Source organism: Podarcis vaucheri, assembly GCF_965113315.1.
Source record: "Podarcis vaucheri genome assembly, chromosome: 15".
NCBI lineage: Eukaryota > Metazoa > Chordata > Lepidosauria > Squamata > Lacertidae > Podarcis > Podarcis vaucheri.
Window position 1 is genome coordinate 12,836,549 of NC_138753.1, and position 25,535 is coordinate 12,862,083.

At 44.5% G+C, this 25,535-nt stretch overlaps 1 protein-coding gene across 7 annotated transcripts in view; it reads right to left on the bottom strand.

Annotated features, from left to right (window-relative positions):
- The window catches only part of CUX1 (cut like homeobox 1), a 267,797-nt gene that overhangs the window by 77,105 nt on the left and 165,157 nt on the right, over positions 1-25,535 (bottom strand). For 5 of the 7 annotated variants that reach the window (XM_082201343.1, XM_082201341.1, XM_082201344.1 and 2 more), the window contains exons 9-18: positions 24,903-24,951; positions 23,500-23,604; positions 22,275-22,463; positions 20,241-20,299; positions 18,140-18,188; positions 15,449-15,548; positions 13,618-14,289; positions 8,661-8,726; positions 2,972-3,073; positions 460-1,289 (exon numbers count right to left, since the gene is read on the bottom strand). In XM_082201343.1, the coding sequence (XP_082057469.1) occupies positions 460-1,289; positions 2,972-3,073; positions 8,661-8,726; positions 13,618-14,289; positions 15,449-15,548; positions 18,140-18,188; positions 20,241-20,299; positions 22,275-22,463; positions 23,500-23,604; positions 24,903-24,951 (2,221 nt within the window). The remainder of the gene's footprint in view (positions 1-459; positions 1,290-2,971; positions 3,074-8,660; positions 8,727-13,617; positions 14,290-15,448; positions 15,549-18,139; positions 18,189-20,240; positions 20,300-22,274; positions 22,464-23,499; positions 23,605-24,902; positions 24,952-25,535) is intronic. The other 2 variants (XM_082201345.1, XM_082201347.1) reach the window with 2 other exon arrangements.

Below are 25,535 nucleotides of genomic sequence, written 5' to 3' on the forward strand. Positions count from 1 at the left end.
ACGTGAAGATCCAGAATTGGCCTCCACAGTCACTTACGGACTCATTGTTAAAGCTGTGTTTATGGAAGACAATCCTACTCGGTTACGAGTGATCGCCAAAGAAGATGACCCGGGGGACTCACACAACACCCTTGTGCTGGAAGACACCAAGCAGTTTTCTGCCACTCAGCAAGAGGGAATAGATGTTTGGCATCATTCCTTTACCATCTCCACCTCCACAATTCTATGGCTCTTACTCCCAATAAGCCTCTTGGTGGAGAGTCTCCCTCTTTCTGGTTTTCCTTCAAAGCCCAATTCTTTGAAAAATACAGGTTCTTACAAGAAGATGAATGAAATATGCAAATAAATAAATCAGATAAATTTGCCATTCTCCCCTTCTGCAGATAACGTCCCAGACGGTCTTAAAGTCACCATCACAAGGCACACAAACCAACAAACTAGCTCCAGCTAAGCGCTTACCTTTTCCCCAAATATCCTTTGGCAGATGCCGTTCTTCGCTAGCTTCTCTTTGACCTGACGGGTTAGCTCTATTGTATCCACTTCCTGGTACATATAAATCTCATACTGCTCGGGGGTCAATGGAGGAACGGAAGGTTTAGATGGCTTTGCTAAAGAGACAATGGGGGAGGAAGGGAGGGGGCTGTTCTGCGGCGTCTCACTGCGGCTCGCCCCTGTCACACTCAGTTCAGAGCTCTGGGAATAGGGTGACTCCGCGTTGGGCCACTCTTTCCAGTAGTCCGAAGAGGAAGGCCCTTGAAGCTGCTGGTTACGGTCCGACCGAGTTTGGCTGCTGGCCTTCTCCTTCCCGCTGGTGGTTTCCTCCACTTTGGGGTCATCTGGAGGGGCGGCATTCCTTCTGTCAGGCTGCACAGTGTTCCACCAGTGGTCCTTCCACACCCCGCTGCGCCCCAGTTCATTTTTAACGTGCCTCAGCACCCCTTGCGTTGAATCAGACATCCCGTGGAGGTCCAGGATGGGGGCCTCTTGGGCCTCCTTCTTCAGACCAGAGAGAGTCTGCAGGGAGGAGATGCTGGAATCCACAGACGACGAGTGCTTCTTCAAGGACATGGCCAGGGGGGAATAACTGGCGACCGAAGAAATGGCGGGCGTGGGGACAAGTTTTGGGGACAAGATGGAGATCTCAGCTTGGGACAGAGGGGTTGCTTTTAAGGCAGGTTCGAGGGCGGCCTGCTGTGCTTCCATCTCTCGCCGGGCTTGCTGCAGAATGGAGCGGATGGCATCGTCGGATCCACCAGTGCTCGAGGTGGAAGGTGGCTGAGCCGGCTCAGCTATGGGGAGAAACAAAGAAGGCATGATGAGATGTTGTGGCCCACGTAACTGATTTTGCCAACACATTGGAATCAAAGTCTTGCTGCCCCACTCCGTGGTGCAAACCAGAGAGGCAGACCCAGAGAAAAAGTCATTTACTGGTTAATCTCCAATGTTTGTCTCAGAAGGGTTGTTTCTGAAATTTGCAAGCCAACCTCTGCGCAAGTCCTTTACTAGAAACTGATGGAAATAAAGGAGAGAGGTAGCTCGTTCCCAAAATTACTTGATTGGAACCCTGAGGTCTACCAGTATGCATGAGATTTCCCTTAGCTTTTTCATGCCCCACAAAATACCAAGAATTACTGGTGAATGGTCAATAGTCCTTGACTTTTCAACACTGTTGTCTATGATTATAAGAACATCTTACTTATCAATGTTTTAATCATTCCAGTTCTCTATATTAGAGAATAAAGAGCAACGCATTCCTTGACTTTCAAACAATTTGCTATTGCTATTGTCGTACAGACATCAGACTTGCGCCTGGACACCGATTGTGATGTCACCAACATCACGCGCAATATCAAAAGAATAGGACATGGTTCTCATTCTGAACTACTGGGCCGCTCATATAGTGTGGCACACACTTGAGGGGACCATGAAGACAGCAAAGCTGTGATAATTTGTGACCAAGAAGACAGAGCACTCAGCAACCTGCCCCTGCAATGGAGTTGAGGTTTGCTTTTTCCTCTGCATCTCTCCTACCCACTGCACCCATGCCTTGGATATTTTCTGTCCTGCTTCACTTCACTGGCCTAGTTTGCATGTCACACCATGCAAAATTACGGCTTTGCCACAAGTGTGGACTCACAGAGGGGGGTTTGCTTCCCTCCTCCCTAATTGTTCTACTGCTTTTTTGCACTGAGCCAAGCTGTGTTTGGCTTAAGCATCTTATCTGAACTTGGGCTCATGGTTTAGCTCTTCTAGACAAGCCACAAGCCCTAAACCTTGGTTACAGCTCATGGGAAGTCTAGAGAGTCTAAACCCTGAGCCCAGGTTTGGATGACATTAGGGCAAACCATGGCTTTAGATCAGTGCAACAGAATGACTGGGGAAGAGCAAAGCAGACACCAACTCATCTCCAGGAGCCTGCAAATTTGTGCTAAGTCGTAGTGTGATGTTTGAATGAAACCACTGTGTTCCTAGGCTTCTTCAATCACTCATCTCTGCATTCTGCTTTCCATGAGATGTAGTAATCGCCCTTTCTCTCTCACACACATTTTCTCTGTGACCAAACTGAGAAGAATGCAGAATAAAACCCACTGAAGATTAATGTGGGAATATGAAAAATATATTTCATTATTATATTTCAATTAACTTTCTGTGCATAACTAAACCCGCACACAAACCAGTTTAACTGTTGAAGTTTCCTGAAATTTCCAACATTCCACTTCATTATGAGAGAGGGAGAAAAACCTTTCTCCATCCACTTTTTGCATGCCATTCAGTTTTAGACGCTTCCATCAAGTCATCCCTTACTCACCTTTGCTCTAAACTAAAAAGTCCCTGACGCTGCAACGTTTTTTCTTAACCCTTTAGTGGCACACAACAGGCAGGTTAAAGTTTTTTGCACACTCTTAAATCTCTTGCCAATAGTTTCCAGGGTATCCTGAGGTTCAGGGTCACTCCAACCGGAAGCTCCTACCTGTTTTCTGTACCTGCAGCTCCCTTTTTGCTTGCTCTAGGATGGATTTGATAGCTTCATCAGAGCCTGCCTCTGTGGCTCGGATTCTTGTGGTGATGTTACCTGGAAGAAAGGGGGAAATGATCAGCTGTTAAGCAGCTTTTTGGGGATCAGCATTTCCATTCAAAATCTGTTGTCAGCGAAGCACTTTGAGAGAACTAGAGGAACATAATAAATAAAACAAGGAGCTGCAGTCACATCTGGTACTCCTATGCATATGCAAAATGCAGTATTTTCTTTGCAGGTTCAAACTGCCGCCCCCAGTTGAGAATTTTACATTTCTGCTTTTTAATATTGTCTTCGCTCTTCCCTTGAATTCTATCTTTCCCTGCGCAATCTGGGTTTTTTAAAAATGGTACAATGTAATGTATGGATGTGTTGTGAGCCACTTTAGGGACTCTGGTCAAGAGGTAGGGTGCACATCTAAGAAATATACTGATCCGTGCTATCTAGCCAGGCACTGTCTCCTACATCTGGTGGGGAAAAGGCTTCCCTATCACCTCCCACCTGAGATCCTCTTAACTTATGGTGCCAAGGAATGAATCTGAAACTTTCTGCACGTGAAGCATGTGTCTCACCATTGTGCTTCGCCCTCTCAAACTCCTCTGAATCTCGAGATAATTTGGCAAAGTTTTCTAGCACTGTAATCTTGCAACAAGGATTTATAACAATATTTCTGTGACCTATTTAAAAACATGTGGTTCTTTTCAACCCACCAGCAATGCAAAGAGTTATTAAAAAGCACAAATTGGCATGTTCTTTCTCACATTTCTTGAAAAAAAAAGAAGAAAAATCTGCTAGATTTCAAAAGCAAAATATTATTCTGAATATAGCACAGTATTGCAGGCTGGAATAGGAAACGGACATAAGGAGGGGGAGGGAGCACTTGAAATATCTTGGTCACTCTCCAAGTTGGCATTATGACAAAATATCATTCTAATTTTTCCTTAAGCATGAATTCTCTCTTTTTAGAAAACTAGAGGCAGAAAAATCCTAAAATTTTGAAAGCTGTTTTGTGCCATCACCCTTAATTAAAAAACGTACCATGGTATTCCTTTTCGGTGATACAGGAACATGCTTCCTGCACTTAAGCTGTACGTGGATATGAGGAGGCTGCCTAAGGCAGAATACTTTAGGCTCCTGTCCCTTATGTCTCCAGGGCACGAGGGACTGTTACTAGAGTTTGGGTGGTAAGTGGCAGCAACTTATGTTACCCCAAGGTATTTTGGCATCCGTGGTGGAAAAATCCAACTGGCATTCATCTCTCCCCCCCCCCCCATGATACAGAGAACCATAAAGAATAAAGTTCTCCCACAACAGCCTTATTAAAATGAATGGGAGCTGCAAGTGAATCCCATCAGGGCCAGTTCTATGCAGTCTTTTTTTCCTGCTGCTCTTGACGGCACCCATCAGTTGCCCATCTCTTGCCTAATGGAAGAGACGCCTCTGCTTGCACCCCAGTAGCTGATTCACACCAATTCAGTTTTTATTCTCTGTTGTGCTACAATCTATTTTCTATTTTGTACACTAGTCTTATAAACTCATAGGTAAGCAGTGCGAAAGTAATAATGTGAGCTGAAATGGGAAGAGTTCCCCTAGCCTAGGAGGACTCTATGAATGGGGTCTTCTCAGGGTCACAGAATCTAGGATCAGGAACAAATGCGTGGCATGGCTTGCAGTGGGGAGTGGGGCAAGCGCAGCACTGCCCCACCACACTCAGCCTGTCCTTAGCTAGCCCCTCACTATCTCCCGACTTACAACCAGGCCAAGGGGTGACCCTGCCTGTCAGCTTCCTCCTGGGTTGCCCTTGTAGAATTCAGCAGGGAGGAGATAGATGGGGGCAAAACTAGAATTACAGTGGTACCTCAGGTTACAAACGCTTCAGGTTACGTGTCTTCAGGTTGCGGATCGCGGGAAACCTGGAAGTACTGGAAAGGGTTACTTCTGGGTTTCGCCGCTCGTGCATGTGCAGAAGCGCTAAATTGCGTCACGCTGCGTCAGACGCGGCACTGCAGGTTACGAACACTGCGGGTTGCGGATGTGCCTCTGTCACAGACTACATCCGCAACCCGAGGTCCCACTGTAGTTGGCTCGGCCTGTCACTGGCTCTAGCACCACCTACTGGTGGGCTCCCTGCCTTCTGCCCTCTCAGTCCCAATGAGAGCAGCCACCACTGATGGCTTGGCTTACGTAAATAATATGACAGGCACCTTTAAGCACTGCACATGTTCTCTGCTTTTTGAAATACACAGAAGCCCTATTCAAGGACTCAGAATCGCAGAATAATCCTTTGTATTTTATAATGATGTTTTTAAATGCCGTAAGCCGCCTTGAATCGGAGAAAGGCGGTATATAAACATATGAAATAAATCAACAACATATGAACTTTAAAGTGTAAGCCTGTGGAGAAAAATCAACTTTTTTGCCCATTATTTTTATTGATTTTCCATTTTTTTAAAAAAAAATTGTCACCAAATTCAATAAAAAATTAAAAGCTGACTTCCCACCCTCCCAAGAGAAAAATCAACAAGCATAAAATGTCTAGATGCCTCAGATTACTATTACTGAGATATATGTGTGTGTATGTGTATATTTTCTTTACCGTTCAAAGGGCACCATATACTTCATCTCAATAATCCTTAGATGTACTACCCTCTAAAGATAGCCACAGCAGTATTATTCACCTAATAAATGTTATTTTTCTAGTCCACTTTTTCTGTAAAATACACCTGAAGTGGCATGTAAAAATAACTTCCAAAGGAGTCATCTTCTGCAACACAAACAGCAAAGAGCCTAGACCAACAAATTTATTACGGAATAAACTTTCGCGGGCTTCACCAAATCCATGACACGCCACAACATCCACAAAAGCTTGAGCTGTAATAAATTCATTAGCTGTGAGTCCTGCAGGACCTACTCCCTGCCTCGCAAGCCTTTTCCAGATGGCCTGGGAGGGCAGGACCCTGACTGACTCCAGCTACAAAGGTTGAATTGCTGAACAGATTTTTGGGGGTTAGGGTTCTGTTTGGGATTTGGGGGGTGGGGTAGTTGCTGTATCTATATTTTAGATCGTGGTGTCATTTAGGCAGAAATTGTTCAGTTTGGTTGTGTATTTTTAATGTTTTATTTATTGTTTACGACTACTTTTGTTATGTTGTAGTTATGTATTCTTTTCATCTCGTAAGCCGCCTTGGGCATGGCTTAAAATGTGGAGAGGTGGCACACAAATAAAAATAAGTATGTTAATATGTAAGATGCCACAAGACTCTTTGTTGTTCCCGTTAAAAATAAGGCATTCAGCGGTAAAGTGGAAAACTAACGCCAGAAAAGTTAGAACAGCGAGAATACAAAAACGGTACATATAGCGGGATGAAAAGTACCACGCTGCTTAACGGGAAAGATTAAAAGCAGATGATCATTAAAACATTTAAAAGGTTTAATTTCTCATCTGCAAACAGAAAGGTAAGGGATGCATCAAATCTCTCCAGGGAGGGCAGCCTACAGTCATGGTGCCACTGCTAAAAAGGCAATGCCTATTTATATTCTCTATTTAGCTATTGTATACCAATTCCTTTTTAGCCCTTCGAAGGCAACTGATAAAATTAAGCCATAATAGAACAGGTCAAATACAAAATCCACAACAACTTCAGCCTATCACATTTGCTCATCTACATTACAGCAAAGACAGGGCAGAGAGTAGGTCCTCTGCAGCTGATCTTAATACTCGGGGTCCTATGGGAGAAGGTGTTTTCTACAGGGGAGGGTGAGAGACACAGAGGCCCTTATTTCAGAGAGCTTTGGGTGAGAGAAAGTGGGTAGGGGGCACACTGGAAAAAAGCCCAAGACTCAGGAGGCAGCCCATCAAAGTCAGTATCCTTTGAATTGCCTTTTTAACCAACAATGCTGGCTTTTATTTGGTTCCAGCTCTATCTGCCGCTCTCTAAAACAGGCTTTACACCTCAATCTTATATAGAGGCTTGCTCAGAAGTAAGCACCATTGTCTCAATTCAATTTCTTTAAAAACAGACACCTAGAAAAGAAATGCATTAATCTAGCAGTATTCGGCATTTGATACTGCTTTGGAAGTCACCTTTAGCATTGGAATTATTATTATTATTATTATTATTATTATTATTATTATTATTATTATTATTATTATTATTAAAATAAATAAAAACAACTTGCTTAAGGCAACATGAGGGAGTTTGCAGCTGAGGGGTGATTTGAATTCAGAACTTCCTGGGCCCAAGCTCACCCCCACACCAATCTTCCATATTAACCTTTTGCTAGTTCTTGACTTGGAGAACGCTTGAAACCCAAATGGGGTTTCAAGCAAGGAAGTGGGTATGGCTCAGAGCTGCACGGTGCCGTTTCTGTGTCTTACTAAAGCGGCTCGCAGTGTCCCATGCCCAATATTTTTGGCAGCACCTGAGCACTGCATTTCCTATCGATGACTCAGCTTGCAGCAGGAGACAAGGCTTCACAACCTCTGAATCCCTCCATAGCTGGTACAGGAATCCCTTGTCCTCTACCAAACTCTCATTTTTTTCCAGCTTTGTGACACACTCTGCAGATCTACGCATTTGACGACAGCATGCAGCACCCTTGTCATCTGTTCAAGACCAGAGCAGAAGGGAACATGGCTTGGATCACACATGTTTCCTAGAGGGATCAGTTTACACACACACACATACCTTTCACACCAGTATTGCTTATGATTGACAACTGGGTGTCCAGTAACCCCAAAGTAATCAATTGCTTTAGTGGCTATAAAAGCCAGAGTGGTATTAAATCAGGGTTTAAATCCCTGCTCAGACATGAAATTCATTGGGCAACCTTGGCCCAGTCACTCACTCCCAGCCTTGTGGGGATAAAATGGAATTCCCATGGCTGCCAACCTTGGAGAAAGGACAAGATACCAATACCAATAAGATCAACATAAATGATAATAAGGTTTAGCTCTGTTGTGAGGTAGGAGTTCTATTTGAAGGAGACAAGTTAGTACAGCAGTAGAATTAGAGGGAAGCGGGGGAGAAGCAAGTGCTCTTGATGCTAACCCATGGTTTGTTTTATACTTACTGCCCCAATGCAGATGAAACACTGGCTACCTGAAAACCATGGTTCACAAATCAGGAGTCAACCTCAGGAATGCACATTTCTCTCTCTCACTCTTTCCCCCCACCTAAATTTAGGTTAGGAATTCCTTTCTTCCATGTTAACATGATACCATGTTTCATGTACACTGATACGATGCTAACCAGGTTTGTCCCTATAATGAGGACTTGCAGATCCATTCCAAATGCTGCTATCAAGATCTAATTGTGAGTGTATTTATTATAATTAAGCTCCATCATGGTTTGGTCCACATGCAACACAAAATCATGTTAATGGTGGAAAAGGAAGTGGGGAGCACTGTTCCAGAGAGAGGAAGAAGCATTTTGAAGGCTGGCCCTGAATCTGCAAACCATGGTTTCCAGGGAGCCAGTGTTGTGTCTGCATGGGTCCACCGTCTGTTTTTCTTTCAGATTCCAGGCCAGAATCAAACTGCACCCTTTGCGTTTTGAGCAACAACAACAAAGACGAGACACAGCTAAGCACACTTCACTTCCCAGAGATTGACCGCGAAGAGAAACACCTGCCTGTGACGTACCTTCCGACCCATTTCTTCGTTTCGGTACTTCCTGAAATAGCCTGTTCAGGTTCTGGCCTGGATTCTCTGTTGAAAAACAAGTTGGGTAAGAACAAAACAATCAGGGGAGGGTGGTTCCGACAATCGTGGCTGTGAGATGCAACAAGAACTGCCTTGTGCTAACCAGGGGCTCGGGAGGAAGGAGATGGGGAGTGGGGGCAGAAGTGAAATCAAGCAGTTCAAACAAAAAACAAAAACCCCAGGTCTGTTCAGAGCAGCTGGCTACTTTGGAAAGGAAGCAAGGCAGGCTGGTTGGTTAATGAAGATTACCGCTACACTGAGAAAGGAGATTAGAAAGATATAAATAAACATCTAAAAAGGTACAAAAAGATGAAGACGGGTCAGTAATCCTTGCAAGAGCCCAAAGGAGGAGAACACAGTACGAGGTGCCACACCACTCCCTGGCAACAAAGGGAAGCTCTGAGTGATCTTTTGCAACTTGCTGTCATTCCGCTCTCCTTTTCTCAAAAACCTCTGTCAAATGAAATCACGCCAATCAGAAATGAATGCAGCTTCATTTTGGGAGGGGGGGGGAAAGCTCATTTTGCAATACTGTACTGTTGCGTAGCAGCACCAGTGAGGTCCTCTGCCCAAAATACTCTTGCGGGGTGGGTGGGTTTTCAGATTGGCACATGATGCTAAGTAGGGGAAACCAGATGCACCATAAGCAACAAATGAAATACAGGCGCTGGCAGAGGAGTGGAAGAACATCCTCATCTTTATCCTTACAGCTAGTCATTCCCAGCAGCCAGCTTTTTGATACTCTTTATTTTCTCTAATAATGAACAATTTTCCAAATCACAATTGGGATTGGCCACGATGTGCCATGAGAGGGAGCTCAGGAGGAGGAAACCTGACTTCTCACTTTAGCCACTGGAATTACAAACTTTAACAGGCATCCCCAACCTTCGGCCCTCCAGATGTTTTGGACTACAATTCCCATCATCCCTGACCACTGGTCCTGTTAGCTAGGGATCATGGGAATTGTAGGCCAAAACATTTGGACGGCCGCAGGTTGGGGATGCCTGCTTTAAAATATCCACTGAATTCCCTTCTTCTCCTTCCATGGTTCATATTACATACCATACTTTCCTTCATATTTTACTATAACCATTCAAATCAATTTTCCACTTTCACATCAATCAAATATTGTTTACTCTGTTGAATTTATCTTAATGCTGTCAGTGTTTTCAGATGTACAATTATTTTCTATATATTCAATAAATAGTTTCCACACTTCTTTAAATATATGTTCTTCTTGCTCTCTTAATCTGTGTGTCGTACCTGCAAGTTCTGCATATTCTAACATCTTAAGTTGCCAATCCTCTTTACAAGGGACCTCACTCACTTTCCGTTTTGGGGCCAACAGAATGCGGGCCACTGTGGTTGCATACATAAGTAAACTTGTCTGGCACCTGGGAATTTCTGTCTGGGTTATTCCCAACAAAAAGGACTCTGGTTTAAGTCTGGTTTTTAAGGACAAGACACAAGGAAGGCCCTTACCCATGTAAACTTTCTTCATCTGCACCTTCACATGAACTGGCCCATTTACATGTTATACGCAAGATAAGGCTATCAAGGGCTAATAGTCATGATGGCAATATCACCTTCCAGGAACAGATGGAGCTTGCCTTAGAATACCAATCCACAGAGTAGCGGAAGAGTCCGATTGCCCTGCTCTCCTGCTTGGGGGTTTCCCACAGACATCTGGCCATGATAGGAGATGGGATGCTGGACTAGAAAGGCATTTGGTCTAGATCTAGCAGGGATACTCTTGATGTTCTTATATTCTGGCTGCACCTACCAGGCCACTAGGTACTTCTGTCCTGGAGCACATGTCAATGGGCTGGCATGGACTCAGTATGACTGGGTGTGCATACAAAGCTGACTCAGCTACACTTACTGCACTGGACCAGGAAGTTTGTGATTTGAATGATTTCACTCACATCCTTAAATGCAACTGACAGGGCGTGTGCACAAAGCTTGCACAGATAAGTGCTTTTTAAAGGCCTCATTCCTGCAGAGGAAAGCAAAACCCTGCAGTTGGGATGGCACTGCAAGGGGGCAAAAAGCTTCCCCCCCCCATTCCCTAACACCACTGACAGGTGGACCCTTCTCCCTTCCCTTAAGCCAGCTCCTTCTGGCGATGAGTTTCCAGCACTCCTCTTTCCTGAAAACAAGAGCCTGTTTTGGGACAGGACAGCTCTTCATTCCTTCCCTTCCTGTCAAATTTTAGCTTGCACCCAGTAACAGGATGCTTATCACTCTTATGACCACAGTTGTTATTTGTATGGGCTAGTGTACAGATCAACACCCTTAGATTAGATTTGCCTCAGTGATAAAGCACATGCTTTGCTTGCAGAAGGTCCCAGTTTAACCTCTTGCATTTCCAGCTAGGGCCAGGAAGGATCTCTGTTTGAAAACCTGGAGATCCACTGCCAATTAGTGTGCACCATATTGAGCTAGAAGGACCAATGATCTGACTTGGGATAAGGCAGCGTCCTATGTTCCTGTGATTTCGCTTCCAGCGTTGATGCCCTTATGGTTTTTCCAAGCTTTGGCATCAGTAAATGCTTCTTAAAGTCTAGATGTGTGTTTTAAAAAACAGCATAAAAAATCCAGGAAGTGGGTTCCATAATGCACCTTGGGGGCCAGCTGGATTAACCATGTGTGTTAGGGGAGAGCAGGTTAGGTTCTTCATCTTGCCCCATTGGCAGGTGAACTATGTGACACAGCGAAGCAGGAAAGGGTCTTTGTCATGGTGGAGCCACATCGTCACTTCTTTGCCCAAGCTTTTTGGGAAGTTTGAGGAACAGCTCTATTCGCTGTCCGAGTTTGCTGTCTGTTATATTATTATGTCTGAGTTTGCAATTTGCACTTGACTTTTAAAACTGTTTTTATAGTAATTGGTGTGTCTGACCTGGATAGTGTGATTTGCTTTATGTTCGTTTTATGCCGTAACCCACTCTGGGATCACTCAGAATCGAGGGAGGGCTTATAAATCAAATCAAATAAAATAAACAAGTGTATAGCTTTAGGCACTTATCCTTTTTTAGCCCCCCAATTTCCCAGTTGAGCTCACTGGGGGGGGGGGTCCTTGGGCCAGTCATTCTTTCTTAGCCTTCTCTTTCTTTCAGAGAAGTGGTCGTTTCCTCTCTTTTCTTGGATGGGGGGGGGAGAGGAAAACCCATGTATGTGCACCCCCTTGACCCGCCTTGGAGGAATGATATAATTCATGACTTGGTTGCAGCTAAAGCCAGGAAATAAATGTGGTCATTCGAAGAAAAGAGCGTCATGAATTTATGTTTGAAGATTTTATCTTTCACTGGAACAGAGTTTGTGATTTTTAAATCACTTGTTTGATTTCTCACACATACTACCTGGGCCTTTCCCTCTGACAAGCCAAGCCTTAGCCCTCCCCCCTTAAATAGCCCTGATTTGGGCTGACAATCACAAGCCTGAAAAGGTTGGAGAAAACGTCCCCCCCCAACCCCACAATTAGCTTTCTGGGGTCTTTCCCAGCCCTGCTACCAAAGATCCCTTTAGCTGAAAAATCTGGTGTCTTATCAACGCCTTATAGTGAGCCAGGCAATTGCCCCATCTAGCTCTACTTTGGTGGGCAGCGGCTGCCCAGCGGCTCAGTCTTTTTAGCTAGGTGCATTTTGAACCTGGGACCTCATGCATGCGCAGCCTGTGGTCTACCATAGGATCTGGCCCCTCTCCACACAGTGATGATGTCACGCGGTACATTTCCCCCACGCCTCCTGTTGACAGCCAGAGATGGGAGGGGTGGGGAAATGCTCAGCCCAATGTCATCACCTTGTGTCACATACTGTTAGTACGGGAGCCATTACCAGGAAAAGAAGGGGGTGAGGGTGAGCGAAAGAAACATGAAATAGTGGCAGCTCTCTCTCAACAAATGCAACCATTTGCAGAGAAGCTGCACAAAGACAGCATTTAGCAAAGGTGTGTTATTTCAGTGGATTTTACAGAGAACCTGGTAGCGGAGGGAGACAGGATGACAATAACTGTCTCAGTATTGTTTGGGCTCCTTAAGAGCTTTGCATCAACCCTTCTGTTAATGAAGATCAATAGCCATCCTCTCCCCATCCCCAACAGTTTTGCTTTGCGCTTTGGCATCTTAAAATATGTTACACATTTCTGATTATTTTACATTCTATGAATCTGCAGAGGGCAAGAGTTTACTGTGGCACAATTAGGCCTGTATTGAGATTGGGTGGATACTTGTGGGTCTGACTTGGGGAACCTGCAGAGAGGGCTGGACCAGATTTCCCTTGACCATAAATTCTGCTGAGAATTCAGAGTTTTGAAAGCGGCAAAACTTCTCACTTGCATTCATTCAAGTTTTATCGAATGAGTGCAGAGTCATCGAATCACTACAATGAAAATGAACTACTTTGATAGATACACACTCAAGGATGGTACAGCAAAAGACGCTGTTTCTGCTACGCCGGGAACACCACGTTTTCCAAGTTCTGCACATTTAAGATACTTAAAGAAATAAAAACCTGTTTCATGGATACCCAATGAATCAGAGCGGGCCCAAGAGATTTGGGCGCCTAAGTTAAAACATCAAAATGGACCATCCCATACACTAATAAACAGAGGGCGCAATTCATGGGGATGCTCTCCTGCATTGGCCCATGGAAACAGATGGCAATGGGAACCTTATATTGTATGGGGCCAGCACAGGCAAACATAACCACTGGGTCGTACTGTCCCAACTTCCACTCTGCCACTTCTCTCTGCCACAGTCCATTCAAAGAATAATTGGCTTAAGAGGTGAAAGCCAAATGGACCTCTTCAACCACCAGATGAAGGAAGTCCTGTTGACAGGGCCTCCCATCTACCAAGAACAGAAATGGAAAGGAAAGCCGGTGGCTAATGCCTCACTCACCTCTTTGCCTTCCCTGGATGCTGCGCAACGCCAAGATGTTCTGCTCGTCCGACAGGAACTGCTTCATCTTGTGGAATGGTTCCTTGCCTCTCACCGTGAGCTTGTTCCAAGGCTTCGGCCGAGCCAGGATCTCGCTGACGGAGCCTTGCGAGAGCCCCAAGACATAGTGTCCAAAGATCCGCTGTCCAATATTGTGCTTGATCAACTGCTCTTTGACCTGACGTGCAATTTCGGCCGTGTCAATCTCCTCGCCTTCCGAGGCGCTGCCAGTGCTTTCGGACTGGCTGGGGGACGGGGCCATGCCGTTGACATCCGGGCTTTGTTGCAAGGGGCTTTGGGAAGATATGGAGTTTGTGCTGTAGGGACCTGCTGAAAAAATCATGCTTGTGCTTCCTGCTTCCTGCATTGCCTTGGAGTAGAAGGACTGCATAAGCTGGCGCTGGAGGAGAGAGTTTAGTGCAAATTTTCCTGTAGAAGCCAGGGGTAAGCCGGAGCTTGCCAAGGATGAGCTGAAAAAGTCTTGACTTAAACCCGTTGGTGAGAACTGATGTGTACCATTAGTATTGGAAGCCTGCTCCCCTGCATTGCGGGGCAACTGAGGAGGAGGGGAGGCCGGCAAGGTTGCAGGACGCTGACTCTCAGGCTGGTCTTTCCCTTTTCTCCTGGCTGACCCTACAAGGAAGGTCAAACATAATGCATTATGGGGGATCAAAAAGGAGGGGGGAAAAACCAAGACCAAAATGCAGAGTTTGCCCCACAAAAGGGAAAAAAGTGCAGGTTGTGTTTTGCTTTTTTAATTTTTTTTTAAAATAAGGGCCAATGAAGAAGGTGGTTTGGGTTTTTTGTTTTGTTTTTTGTTTCTTTAAATTTTAATAAGCCAAACAAGGCCCCCAAGACAAACAACATGCATTTCATGTTTGCACCTTTCTTGTATGTTGCAGCCTGGAGAATCCCCCTTTCACACATTAACATTTGAACAATGACATGAAGTGCAGTTATACAATTTCTTTAAAAAATAATAGTAATTTCATTGACACAGAAAAAAATATATATTCCCTTTAGTATCCCCTATCCCATTCAAGTTGTCTTGTCCCCAAAACAGACCTTGGTTGAACCCAAATGCAGCAAACATTTATAAATGCCAGATGAAACTCGGATTAGAGAAATCATTGCTCGAATAATGCCAAAGTATAGTTGAGACGCTACTGGGAGAATGAAACAACCACCTGGGTGCCCAATTTATACAGCTGTCACCAGCTGCGAAAACCCAAACTAAAGAAGCACCTGGAAATTCCACAAATCCACCCATATATATATATATTTAGGCATGTGCAACATCCCCTGCCTCTGAGAAAAGCAAACAAGAAAAGGAAATGCACCACCTCTGGAAATAAAAGAACAGGGATTCAAACTGACATGCCAGCTAAGTATATGAGACAGGCTCACTTTTGGAATCCACTTTAATTTACGTTTCGGGAAGGGTGGGGGAAATTAGCACCAATGTCAGGTTTGTGACCGAAATGGAAGACAGACTCCGACGCTGCTCCTCACATAACATTCGGAAACATTTCTCCTTCCTAACCCTTTGGACCGTCTCCGAGGTCTCGAAGTCTTATTCTATTATCTACAGTATAAAGGCTGCAGGGAGGCGGCGGCGGGGAGATGAAACACGATTCAAAGTTCTTGCTCTCCATTACTCTTTCTGTCATGCAGCACAAGGCTTGGGCTCAGGCCCTCTTCCCCATCCTCACCCTCGAATCAGCAAACAAAGACTTGCAGCCTGAGAAACACGTTTGTTCCCCCCCCCCTCCGCCCCCGCCAATCCACTTACCGCTCAGGTCACTGTTTGTGATACGGAGCGTGGCGTTCTCCGATTGTAGCAGGCGGTTCTTTTCCAGCAGCAGGACTTCCAGCGGTTTGGATGCAGCATCCTATGGAGAGACGGAAGAAGGGTTAGGCGCCAAAGAGCCTGAGAATTGCACCTCAGGGTGGAGTTCACGAGGGCGCTGATGGGGCTCGGCCAGCAACCTAGAATTTGTCATCTGCATTTTGGCACATCTGCTACGACTCCCTAGTCTATGGCCGCGAAACTGCTTGGTGTTCTGGTGCAGGCTGCTTATCAGCTCCAGAGATGTATTTTTAAGTGCTCCATTAATCATTTTCCTTTCTTTTTTTTACACCTGTTTGCCTTCAGACGCAGCACTATCGCGGCGTATCTTCCCTGAAAAACTGCGTCTCGGCGCTATGGAGAAAATGGACAAATTAAATCAGTCACAAACACCGACCCTTCCCCTTTCCCCACACGCGACTCTCAATCATCGAAACCCACTGGAAATAATAAAACGCCTGGCACACAGGGAAGCGGCTTCAACTTTGCACTAAAGATGCCAGAATCCAATTTGTAACCTTTGATCCTACAAGATTAATATGTGACGACACCACAGGCTTTGGATGCTTCCCTCCCACCCCCACCCCCCACTACCCAAAGGTTTCTTTGTTCAATGTAGTTCAATTGTGCATTTGAAGGAGGTCTGAAAACGGAAAAATTGTCTTATTGTGAATTTCTCTTTGAAGATCCAGATGGAAAACATCCTAACTGGAGGTTCCTAACTGGAGGTTCAGGCGGGGCCCCTTCCAGGCCAATGCCTCATGTCCAGGGGGAAGGATCCAAACCAACCACGCCTGTAGTCAGCGAAAGCTGAGCTCTCAGGCTTGCTTCCTTTATGCCTCTTCTGTCCCCCCTGCCCCCCCATTCCTTGTGCTCCTGCTGTGTGACATTGGCTTGTTCTTTGTCTCCTCTCTTGTTCTGTTGCTTATTAGCTGAGCTGTGGGCACATGTTTGGTCTTTCCCCTGCCCACTGCACCCCCCTCCTTCTGTGATTCCCAGTGTGGTTCCCTTTTGGGGCATATGGGGTTGGCATTGGAGGAGGGCCAGTGGATTTGGGGTCCCCTCTTCCTGTGTGGGAGGGTATTTTTGTGGAGCTTCGGCGCATCCTGCAAAAAAACCGTGATCAAGCAGGAGCAGCATTTTGAGTGGATTTGATGGTTTGTCTGGCTTTGTTTTTCTCGCTGGCAGGGCCACAGTAATCCCCCCCCCCCAAACGGTGGTCAGTCATCAGCTCCTGGGAGTTGCAAGTGGATCCATTGCAGGTAAATGCAGTTGACCCATAATGGGTTTTGCAAGGGCATAAGGCTTTTGTGCCAATGCGGGAACATTTCTGGGTTAATTAGGGTGGGCCCATTTAGCCTTCCAAACTGCATCAAGGGCATATGGGAAAGAGGCAGTGAAAGGCTTGTCAGAAGCCACAGGAAAAGGCTGCTTAGCCCCCACAGCCAGTGATGGAGAGGCTTGAACTTGAGCAGGCAGCTCCTCAAGCAGCCACTGTGGAACCTCCATGGGATTTAGCCAAAATTGCTGGAAAAAAACTCAACGGCAAATAATTTAGAGCGAGACTGGGCTACCCGCTCCTACTCAGACAGCTCCCCTTCCTTCTGCTGGGAAGGGAAGAAAAGGCTTCAATATTTCCTAGGAGGAATGTATGTATTCCATTTAGATCTGGCAAATTTAGGATTTGAGTTACCACTTCAATAGGCACTTCAAGGATCAGTATGGTGTAGTGAGGGATGTGTTGGCCATAGACCAGGGAGATCTGGGTTTATATCCCCACAGTGGATATGATAGCTGCATTTTCACACACTTGTGGAGACAGAAGAGAATTGTGTGTGTGCATCTTGCAGCCCTGGTAGATTTTGTTGACTAAATATTGACACTTCGCTTCCAGATTTTTCAACTCTATGTCATGGTCCCCATTTTCCACCCTGAATAAAATCATATCTGTTCATTTTCTCCCTTCTGAACTATTAAATGTTTGTATTATTGAACATCTTCATCATTGGTCACTATCTGCAGCTCACTTTAAAATATAGCAATACCCACAGACCTTTTGCTCAGGAATTACTACAATTTCTTCATAAAGGCAGCAGCTCATCACCTCTATCATCACATCAAAAGTGGTTTACAATAGAAATAAGTTTAAAAAGCAAGCAATGGAAGAATTAAAGCAGCTACCACAACAAGCACATCAGATAAAAAACCAAGCAGGCAGTTAAAAGAACAAGTGAAACGAGAACAGCAGCCATGAACTACTCATTAAAACCCCTGGTCTAAGATAAAAAGGTATAACTTGTCCTCTGAAAGACAAAAGAGCTGGTTTCACACACTTGCTATGCTGGCTCTCTTTAGATCGTTCTGTTATTTCATTTTTCCTCACCATCAACTTGCGAGGTAGAGGGTTTAAGTGCTGGAAATGCAAACTGGCAGGCATGCTCAAGACCACACACAGTTAATTCCCTGGCTGAGCAAGGTTTGAACCCAGGTCTTCCATGTCAAAGTTCTTTACCCAAAAAGCCTCATGGACTCTTAGTGTGTCAGACACAACATTTCTCAATCCAAGCTGGCATTCAGAAGTGACCTCCCCACCCTCAGCTCTGCTCGCCCAAAATCCAAAAGCAGTCCTGTTACCTGTGTGCTGGAGCCATCAGAGGGTGCAAACTCCATGGACTTCAAGATGCTGCAAAGTGGTAGAATAAAGAGTTATTTTCTCTTCTGTCCTTTCATAACAGCTCCTCTAATAAGCATTAACATTGTAATTTTCAGCTCTCCAGGAACACCCTAAGTGATAACTTTAACAACTTTTCTTGGGAGTAATATAATCTGATAATGAATATAGAATAACTATTCACACTAGTTATCAGAGAAGAACATTTTCTCAAATGCCCTCTAAATCACTGCACAACGTAGTCCCACCAGGCCCGTTTCAAGCATAAATTTAAAGGTTAATAAGGATATAACATTTTAAACTGTCAGAAACAATATAAATGTGTGTGTGACGCTTGAAGGGAAATGGGGGGAGGCTTATAACAAAGCAGCAAGAACAGGGAATCGTCATCATGGTCATAATAATGTCCATGAAATGCGAAAAATGAAAACATGCAAAATTTATCAGCTCACATATCAAGGAAAACGAGCACAAATTATTTGCATGACCCAACACAGGCTTAAAAAACAGAGGAGACTCTGTTTTGCATTTTAATAATCAAGCACTCCACAGTGATAGAACCCAAGAATTGCTTGGTATTTCTTAAGCTCTATGAAGCACCTGGAAATTACTAAGACATTCCCTTTGTATTTTACTCTCCAAGTCCTCAATAAGTGACTCAACAAAAGCAAACCATTCAGCTGGCCAGCCTGGTGTGTTGGCCTGTCAAGGCTGCTGGGAAAGTCAAAACTGTGCAGTTAGGCCAATGGTTTTCAAAACTGCCCACTGCAGAAAAAACCCTCCATTTAGTTTGAATATTTATTATTATTATTATTTTACAAATTTATGAACTGATTCACTGCCTGAAGCCTTTGAAACGTTGTATAAGAAGGCAAAAATGAGATAAAATACAAGTCCTACAAACAATAAAAGCATTCTTACAAACCCTAAAAACAACAAAACAATTTCTACAGCTATAAATAACAATCTGTAAATGAATGGGTCACACCCCAGGGAAAGAGTTCTTATACAAAAATGCCTTCAGAAGGTACTGGGCACCTGCCTAATTTCAGCTGGTTACTAATTCCAGAGGGCTGGAGCAGTAACACCAGAAGCCCGGTTTCCAGTACAAACTAGACATGCCTCTGGGATACGTGGTAGTCTCTGCAGTGCTTAAGCAAACTTCCCAAACTAACACGCAATTGGAAGGTAGTTGTTCTTTGGTTTTGGCACTTTAAGTGCTCCAGAGTCATTTCAAAAAAGACAGTAATATGCATATTTTGTGAGCAAAAATGCTTTTAAAATGTGAATTTCTGTAGGCCTTTAAAAAACAATCACAGAATGATGAGGAAATGGGACAGTGGACTGGACTGGAAAGAGACTGATCTGTTCATCCCTAGCCTTGGGACATGTTCTTGGGTTGGTGGATAAGCATCAAGGATGCTCACTAAACTTCTTGACTTACAAGCTTTTGAGGAGGTAAATGATTTCCTGGTAGATAGATAAAGGTGTGGGGAAAGCTGCATTTATTTAAATTTCTGTGCATGAATTGCAGTAAACAGGATGCTGAACTAACCATATCAGGGGTCAGCAACCTTTTTCAGCCATGGGTCGGTCCACCGTCCCTCAGACCATGTGGAGGGCCGGGCTATATTTTTTGGGGGGGAAATGAACGAATTCCTGTGCCCCACAAATAACCCAGAGATGCATTTTAAATAAAAGCACACATTCTACTCATGTAAAAACACACTGATTCCCGGACCGTCCGTGGGCTGGATTAAGAAGGCTATTAGGTTGCCTACTTCTGAACTAGATCTTTGGTCTGATTCAATAGGATTTCTCTTATGAAAACCATTAATCCACAAAGGAATTAAAGACCTTGGACAAAGTTCAGGGTGCTCACAGAGCCTAGATTTTTTGGGTGAAGCCACATGTTTGAAGCCACAAACGTGTCCACAACCAACATGCATCAGATGTATTCTTCTCTTGGTTTTAGCGAGTTGGTTCTTAGTTTGAAATCATTGTATTTTTTCCACCCAGAAAAAAAGTATTGCTGATTTCAACTATATATAAAAAAATACTTACTTCAATTCTTTCTTAACCTCGTCATAGTCAGCTTGCACCTTCAATTTTTCTTCCAGTTGCTTAAAAGAAAAAGTGCAGCATTATTTTGATTAGATTAAAATTCTTCCACCTGACAAGTCAGACCCAACAAAAACGACAGACAGGATCAGATTGGTGGGTGGGATGGCCCCATTCTCTGGAGAGGAGGCAGAAAACTTTGGGAACTTGCCTGTCATCACCTGTGGGATGTGTTACCCCTATCAGAGGAATGACTTTCCTCTTGATCCAGCTAACACGATGCCCACCAAGGCAGAAAGAGGAGATACCTATAGTCTGATGCGATCAGGCCATTTAGGCACCAAGTGCCCCCCATCTCACTGCAACAGTTGTGGGAAGAAATTAGCATAGCAATTGTCTGGAAGAACCCAGCAAAATGCAAAGCAGAACAAAAGGTTCAAGCTGTGAGACAATCTGGAGGAACTAATATCTGGCTCCAACTATCGACTTGGTTCGTTTTCAGACAAAATAAAAGGCATGTTTCTAATGTCACGCAAGGTCTAAAAATACATCCTCTGGGAGCTTGCAAAATGATGCACTAACAGGAGTGGAGTTGGTGGGGGGAGACTCCCATGCAGTAGCTCAGGAAAAGGCATCTTATCATGAAGCCAATCTAAGTTTATTAACCTACTCACTGGGTACAAAGAATGAACAAGAAAAAGCATCCAAGAAGCAAAAACGGTTCCTCTTCCAGGTCCTAGCCTTAAGGCCTTTATTAAATGATTACATAATATTTTCAGATGGCCTGCATTCAAAACAGAAAGCTGCATCCCTTTCTTCTTAACCCCTTCCCCCAAGATAAATGTACCAGTTTTGATTCTTGCTACTGAACCAGGACAGCCACGTTAACTGTGCACAACCAAAGATACACAGACAGGAAAGGCTCAGTCTCTCCCTTCCTCCCCTGCCTTCCAATGCCGCTACCAGATGGGGTTGACAACACTGGGTGAGAAAGATCAGTGGTTTGATTCATTGTAAGGCAGTTCTCTCTGGCAGGACCCACAGCTCAGGGTTGCAGCATGTGTTGTGTTTGCAGACATTTTCAGAAGCAACAACCACAATTATCCTAACAGGCCAGTTTCAAATCATAAAGACGGGCTTCATAATGTACACCACCACCCATAACTTTTGATTTGCTTCCCGATCAACGATGGTGAGACGAGGAGGCGAGAGTGAGCACCCTGAGAGCTGGCAACACTTGTTTGCTGAGCAAAGCAGTGATGCTCAGAATTCGAACCTGTGGGCAGCACCCAAATTCCTGGACAGGGGAGAGAATGGAATCCATATGAACTGGTGCGGTGAAGTGCTTAACATTTGTGGACAAAGGACTGGGGGACATTAAGATTCAAATCCCTACTAAGCCATGAAGCCTCCTGGGTGACTTTGACCACTCGTTATCTCTCAACCTATCAGTCAACGGGGTTGTTGTGAGGATATAATGGGGAGAACCAAGAACTGTGTGTGCTGCCTTGAGCTCACTGGAGGAGAGGCGGGATATAAACGTAATAGAAACAAAGGCTTGCTCCTTCTTATGCCAAATGTTGTTTTCTCTTGCTTCAGCCAGACTTACAACAGAATGGATCTGAATTTTGAACATGAGTAAGTAGGAATCACTGTGGCAAGTCCACTGAGAAATTGTCATTTGTGTTGGAGGATGTTAAAAGTTAAAAACAAACACATTGCAGGGCCGGAAGGAGCTTGGTAACACTGCACCTGGAAACAAGAATGCCCCTTACACCACAGGCATACATTGACCACTAGTCATGATGCCCACATACTACCTATAGGATCAGAAGTGCCATGTCTCTGTGTACCAGAAGTGGGAGAGGGCTACTGTCTTCCCACAGGCATCTGATTGGCCACCTTGGTAAATAGGAGGTCGGATTAGATAGGCCTTTGGGCTGATCCACCAGGGCTCTTAGGCTCTGATGCAACTTGTCTGTGCCTCTGGTCTCATCCCAAAAGAAAGATGGAGCAGAGAGCCCTGGAGGACCTTACTTTGAGTGTGCTGTTCTTGGCGGTCAGCTGCTGCTCAAGCTGAGAGATCTGGCTGGTGGAGTTTTCCCGGAGCTTGGTGAGGCTGCCTTGGAGTCTCTGCACATCTTCTACCAGCTGAGCGATTTCACGCTCTTTTGCAGCCAGTTCTACTTCCAAGCTGGATCTTGTCAGCACCTCGATGGCCTGCTCCTAAAAGACATTGGGGGGGGGGGGTTGAAGTGAGAAAGGGGTGGAGAGATAGATAGAAATCACACCCTGGCAAAACAGCAGGCCTAAAAACACCGGTAGTTCATCCAGAAATGATGGCAGAAGCAAGAGATTAAAGGGCAGGTATCAGAGACAGGCAACTCAGAAAAGTCTATCCCCCTCATTTAACTTTGGTTGCTTCTGAAAGGTATGAAAACATGTCTGTTGAAAGGGATGACAAAATATTTCCAACTTTATAGATCAGATTACTGTAATGTTCTCTACATGGGGCTGCCCCTTGAAGCAAGTTTGAAAACTTCTACTGATCTAAATCATTGACCAGAACTTGGGGAAATGAAATATATTTCCATTTCTGTCGGCTATCTATTTGTTTTGGGGCTTGATTTAAGAGCTGGCAATAACATTTAAAGCTCCAAACATCCTGGGACCAAGATACCTTAAGAACCACCTTCACCTGTATGAATCTGCCCAAAGTTTAAGATTGGCGTGGTCTAGGAACTTACTTTTCAAAAATAAATAAATACAACCATGCAGACTCAGCTTTTGCGTGAATTTTCACAACTACAGGAAGTGAAGAGCTGACTAGACAAGCAACAGGCCACCTTTTTTGCACACCATCTAGCATGTTGTGACCATGCAAATAATTCTGATAGACGCTGCACTAAAAGAACTTCAAGGTCTTCAGTCCCTGGTTCAGGCACAGTCCCTGGTTTATTCCCGCTTTGCAATCTACAGGCTAGACAAAGCAAAGCTCCAAATAAGCAACCCCTACCTTACAGCTCCCCTATGAAAACGGCAAGGTTGCTAAGCCCCCCATCCTCCCATCAATGTCCCTGCTCCAAACCCGGCACAACAAGCAGCTGTACTTGAAGGCATCGCAAGGGAAAGGCGATTCCCAAGAAACACAATTCTGGCGGCAGCTGAAAACCTCAGCTCTGCCTGGCAGCAAAGTGCAAGAAGCTGAGCTGGAGGTGTTTCAGGAAAGGGCAAAGCCCAGTGTACATATACTGCCTCTTACCACATCGGGTGCTTTCTGGATCTGGGTAGCTAGCTGGAGAGATTTGTTAGCGGACGAGAGCTGCTCCCTCAGGGATTCGGCTTCTCTTTGAGCTACCTCTGCTCTCTGAAAGAAATGAAAAGGGTATATATATACTGTATATATTTTTTTTTGTAAAAAATATTTTTGGGGGAGGGGGGCCCACAGGGTGTAGGGGGGAAGAGAATGTACATTTGATTTAACAACTGGCAATTATTGCACGAACATTCATCAATTCATGCCCGACTGAGTATAATTGATTTTCCTAAACACTCAACCTAATAAACGATGGGGGGAGGGAGAGCCTCAGAATGTGATGGATTTTTATTTTAAACAGTACAAGGAAGAAATAATTGAGCGATTATGACAGCAATTTAACGCTAGGAGCAAGGAATCCCCTGCTGACACAAATGCTGCGGCCCACTGAATTTCCCAGGCTGGATGAATGCAAGTGGAAATGGAACCCTTTGATTCAATTGCCTTCTATACTCCCAGCCAAAGCAGGCTGTGCTGCAAGATTCCTCATGGGAATAATTCTCACGAGTAAATGCTGAATTAAGAGATCCTCAGCCTGCTTTGCCTGAAACAAGCACAATGTTTTTTTGTCAAGCCTCTTTTCTCCATCGCTATTTCTCCTGCCCACACAGACAGGGTGAAGCTTGCAAGCTAGGGAAAGATGTTTAATCCAGGGGAAGCCAATGCGCTGATCTAGAGATATTTGGACTCCAAGCTGCACCAGCCCCAGCCAGGATGACATGAGAAGTAGCACACAATTTGGAGGGCTATTCCTGTTTTAGTCAATGAAAACATTGATCATCCAGCATAACTGTAGTTATATAGGTGCCCCATAACAAATGTCCCATACCCAGCCCATAAAACAGATGATACAATTAAAATACAATACGAACAATGGAACAATAGTCATTAAGAACAAAAACACACACAAAATTAAATCCCACATTATGTTTTTATCCTGCCCCTCCTCTAAGGAACTTGTGCCATTTGGTAGCAAAAGGGTTACTGTATTAAAAGCAAAGTCTCAAACTGCCAAATACATTTCTCCTTTTCCTCCAAGGAAACCATGGTGGCACATTTCATCCTCATGTTAGTGTTGTGTCATAGGTTTGGCTAAGACAACAGAATGTTCACCAGAATGTGTGCAAGGCAAGTGAAACTCGGCTTGCTAGGCTCTGCATCAGACTTAATAGTAAAGTGGAATGGGTGGGGGTTCTCCAGATGTTGTAGGACTACAATTCCCATCATCCCTAGCTCTTGGTCATGCAGGCTGAGGCTGATGGGAGTTGCAGTGCTACAACTGACAAGCATGACACTTCAAGGCTGCCTTTACAATCCAACCAACAATACTGGCTTAAAAAAAACCTTACCTGATTTGCTCTTTCAAGGTCTGTCATGATAATCTCAATTTCATCAGACCTGGAAGAAAACAAGAAACAGGATACGTTAATCAATGATCAAGTCAAATTACCCGTCAACTGTGGGTAGCTTTGCACTCCAGTGTTTGATTTTTTTCTCTCCCCCCTTCCCCCCCCAGTATGCTACATCTCTGCAATATATTTGTAACACAGCAGGGTTAAGTACAAACACACTGATTTCAAACTGATTTTTAGGGTAGTCACTCCATACCCCTGATCATCCTAACTCATCACAGTTTTCAATGATATATTAACAGATAAAACTTTCTCCAGTTTCAGACCCTTAATAAACTCCGTCTCAGTGTAGAACATGGATTTTGACATGCTGGTTCCTTGTAGCATGGTAACACCCTGAATGGTAAGGAAGGATTTTCAAGTTGCTACCAAGTGATCAGATGGGCCAAACAGACCTGAACATAAAACAGTACACTGGAAACTCCCATTCAGAAACTATTCTTTCAAATGTGAGTCTATGGGGGGAAATGCAAGAGTCACTGCAAGTGTGACTCTTGATTATGTACTAATTTATATACTGTGGCATGGCTGGTTATGTTATTTCTCTGCCCCCCAAAAATGGGCAAGGAG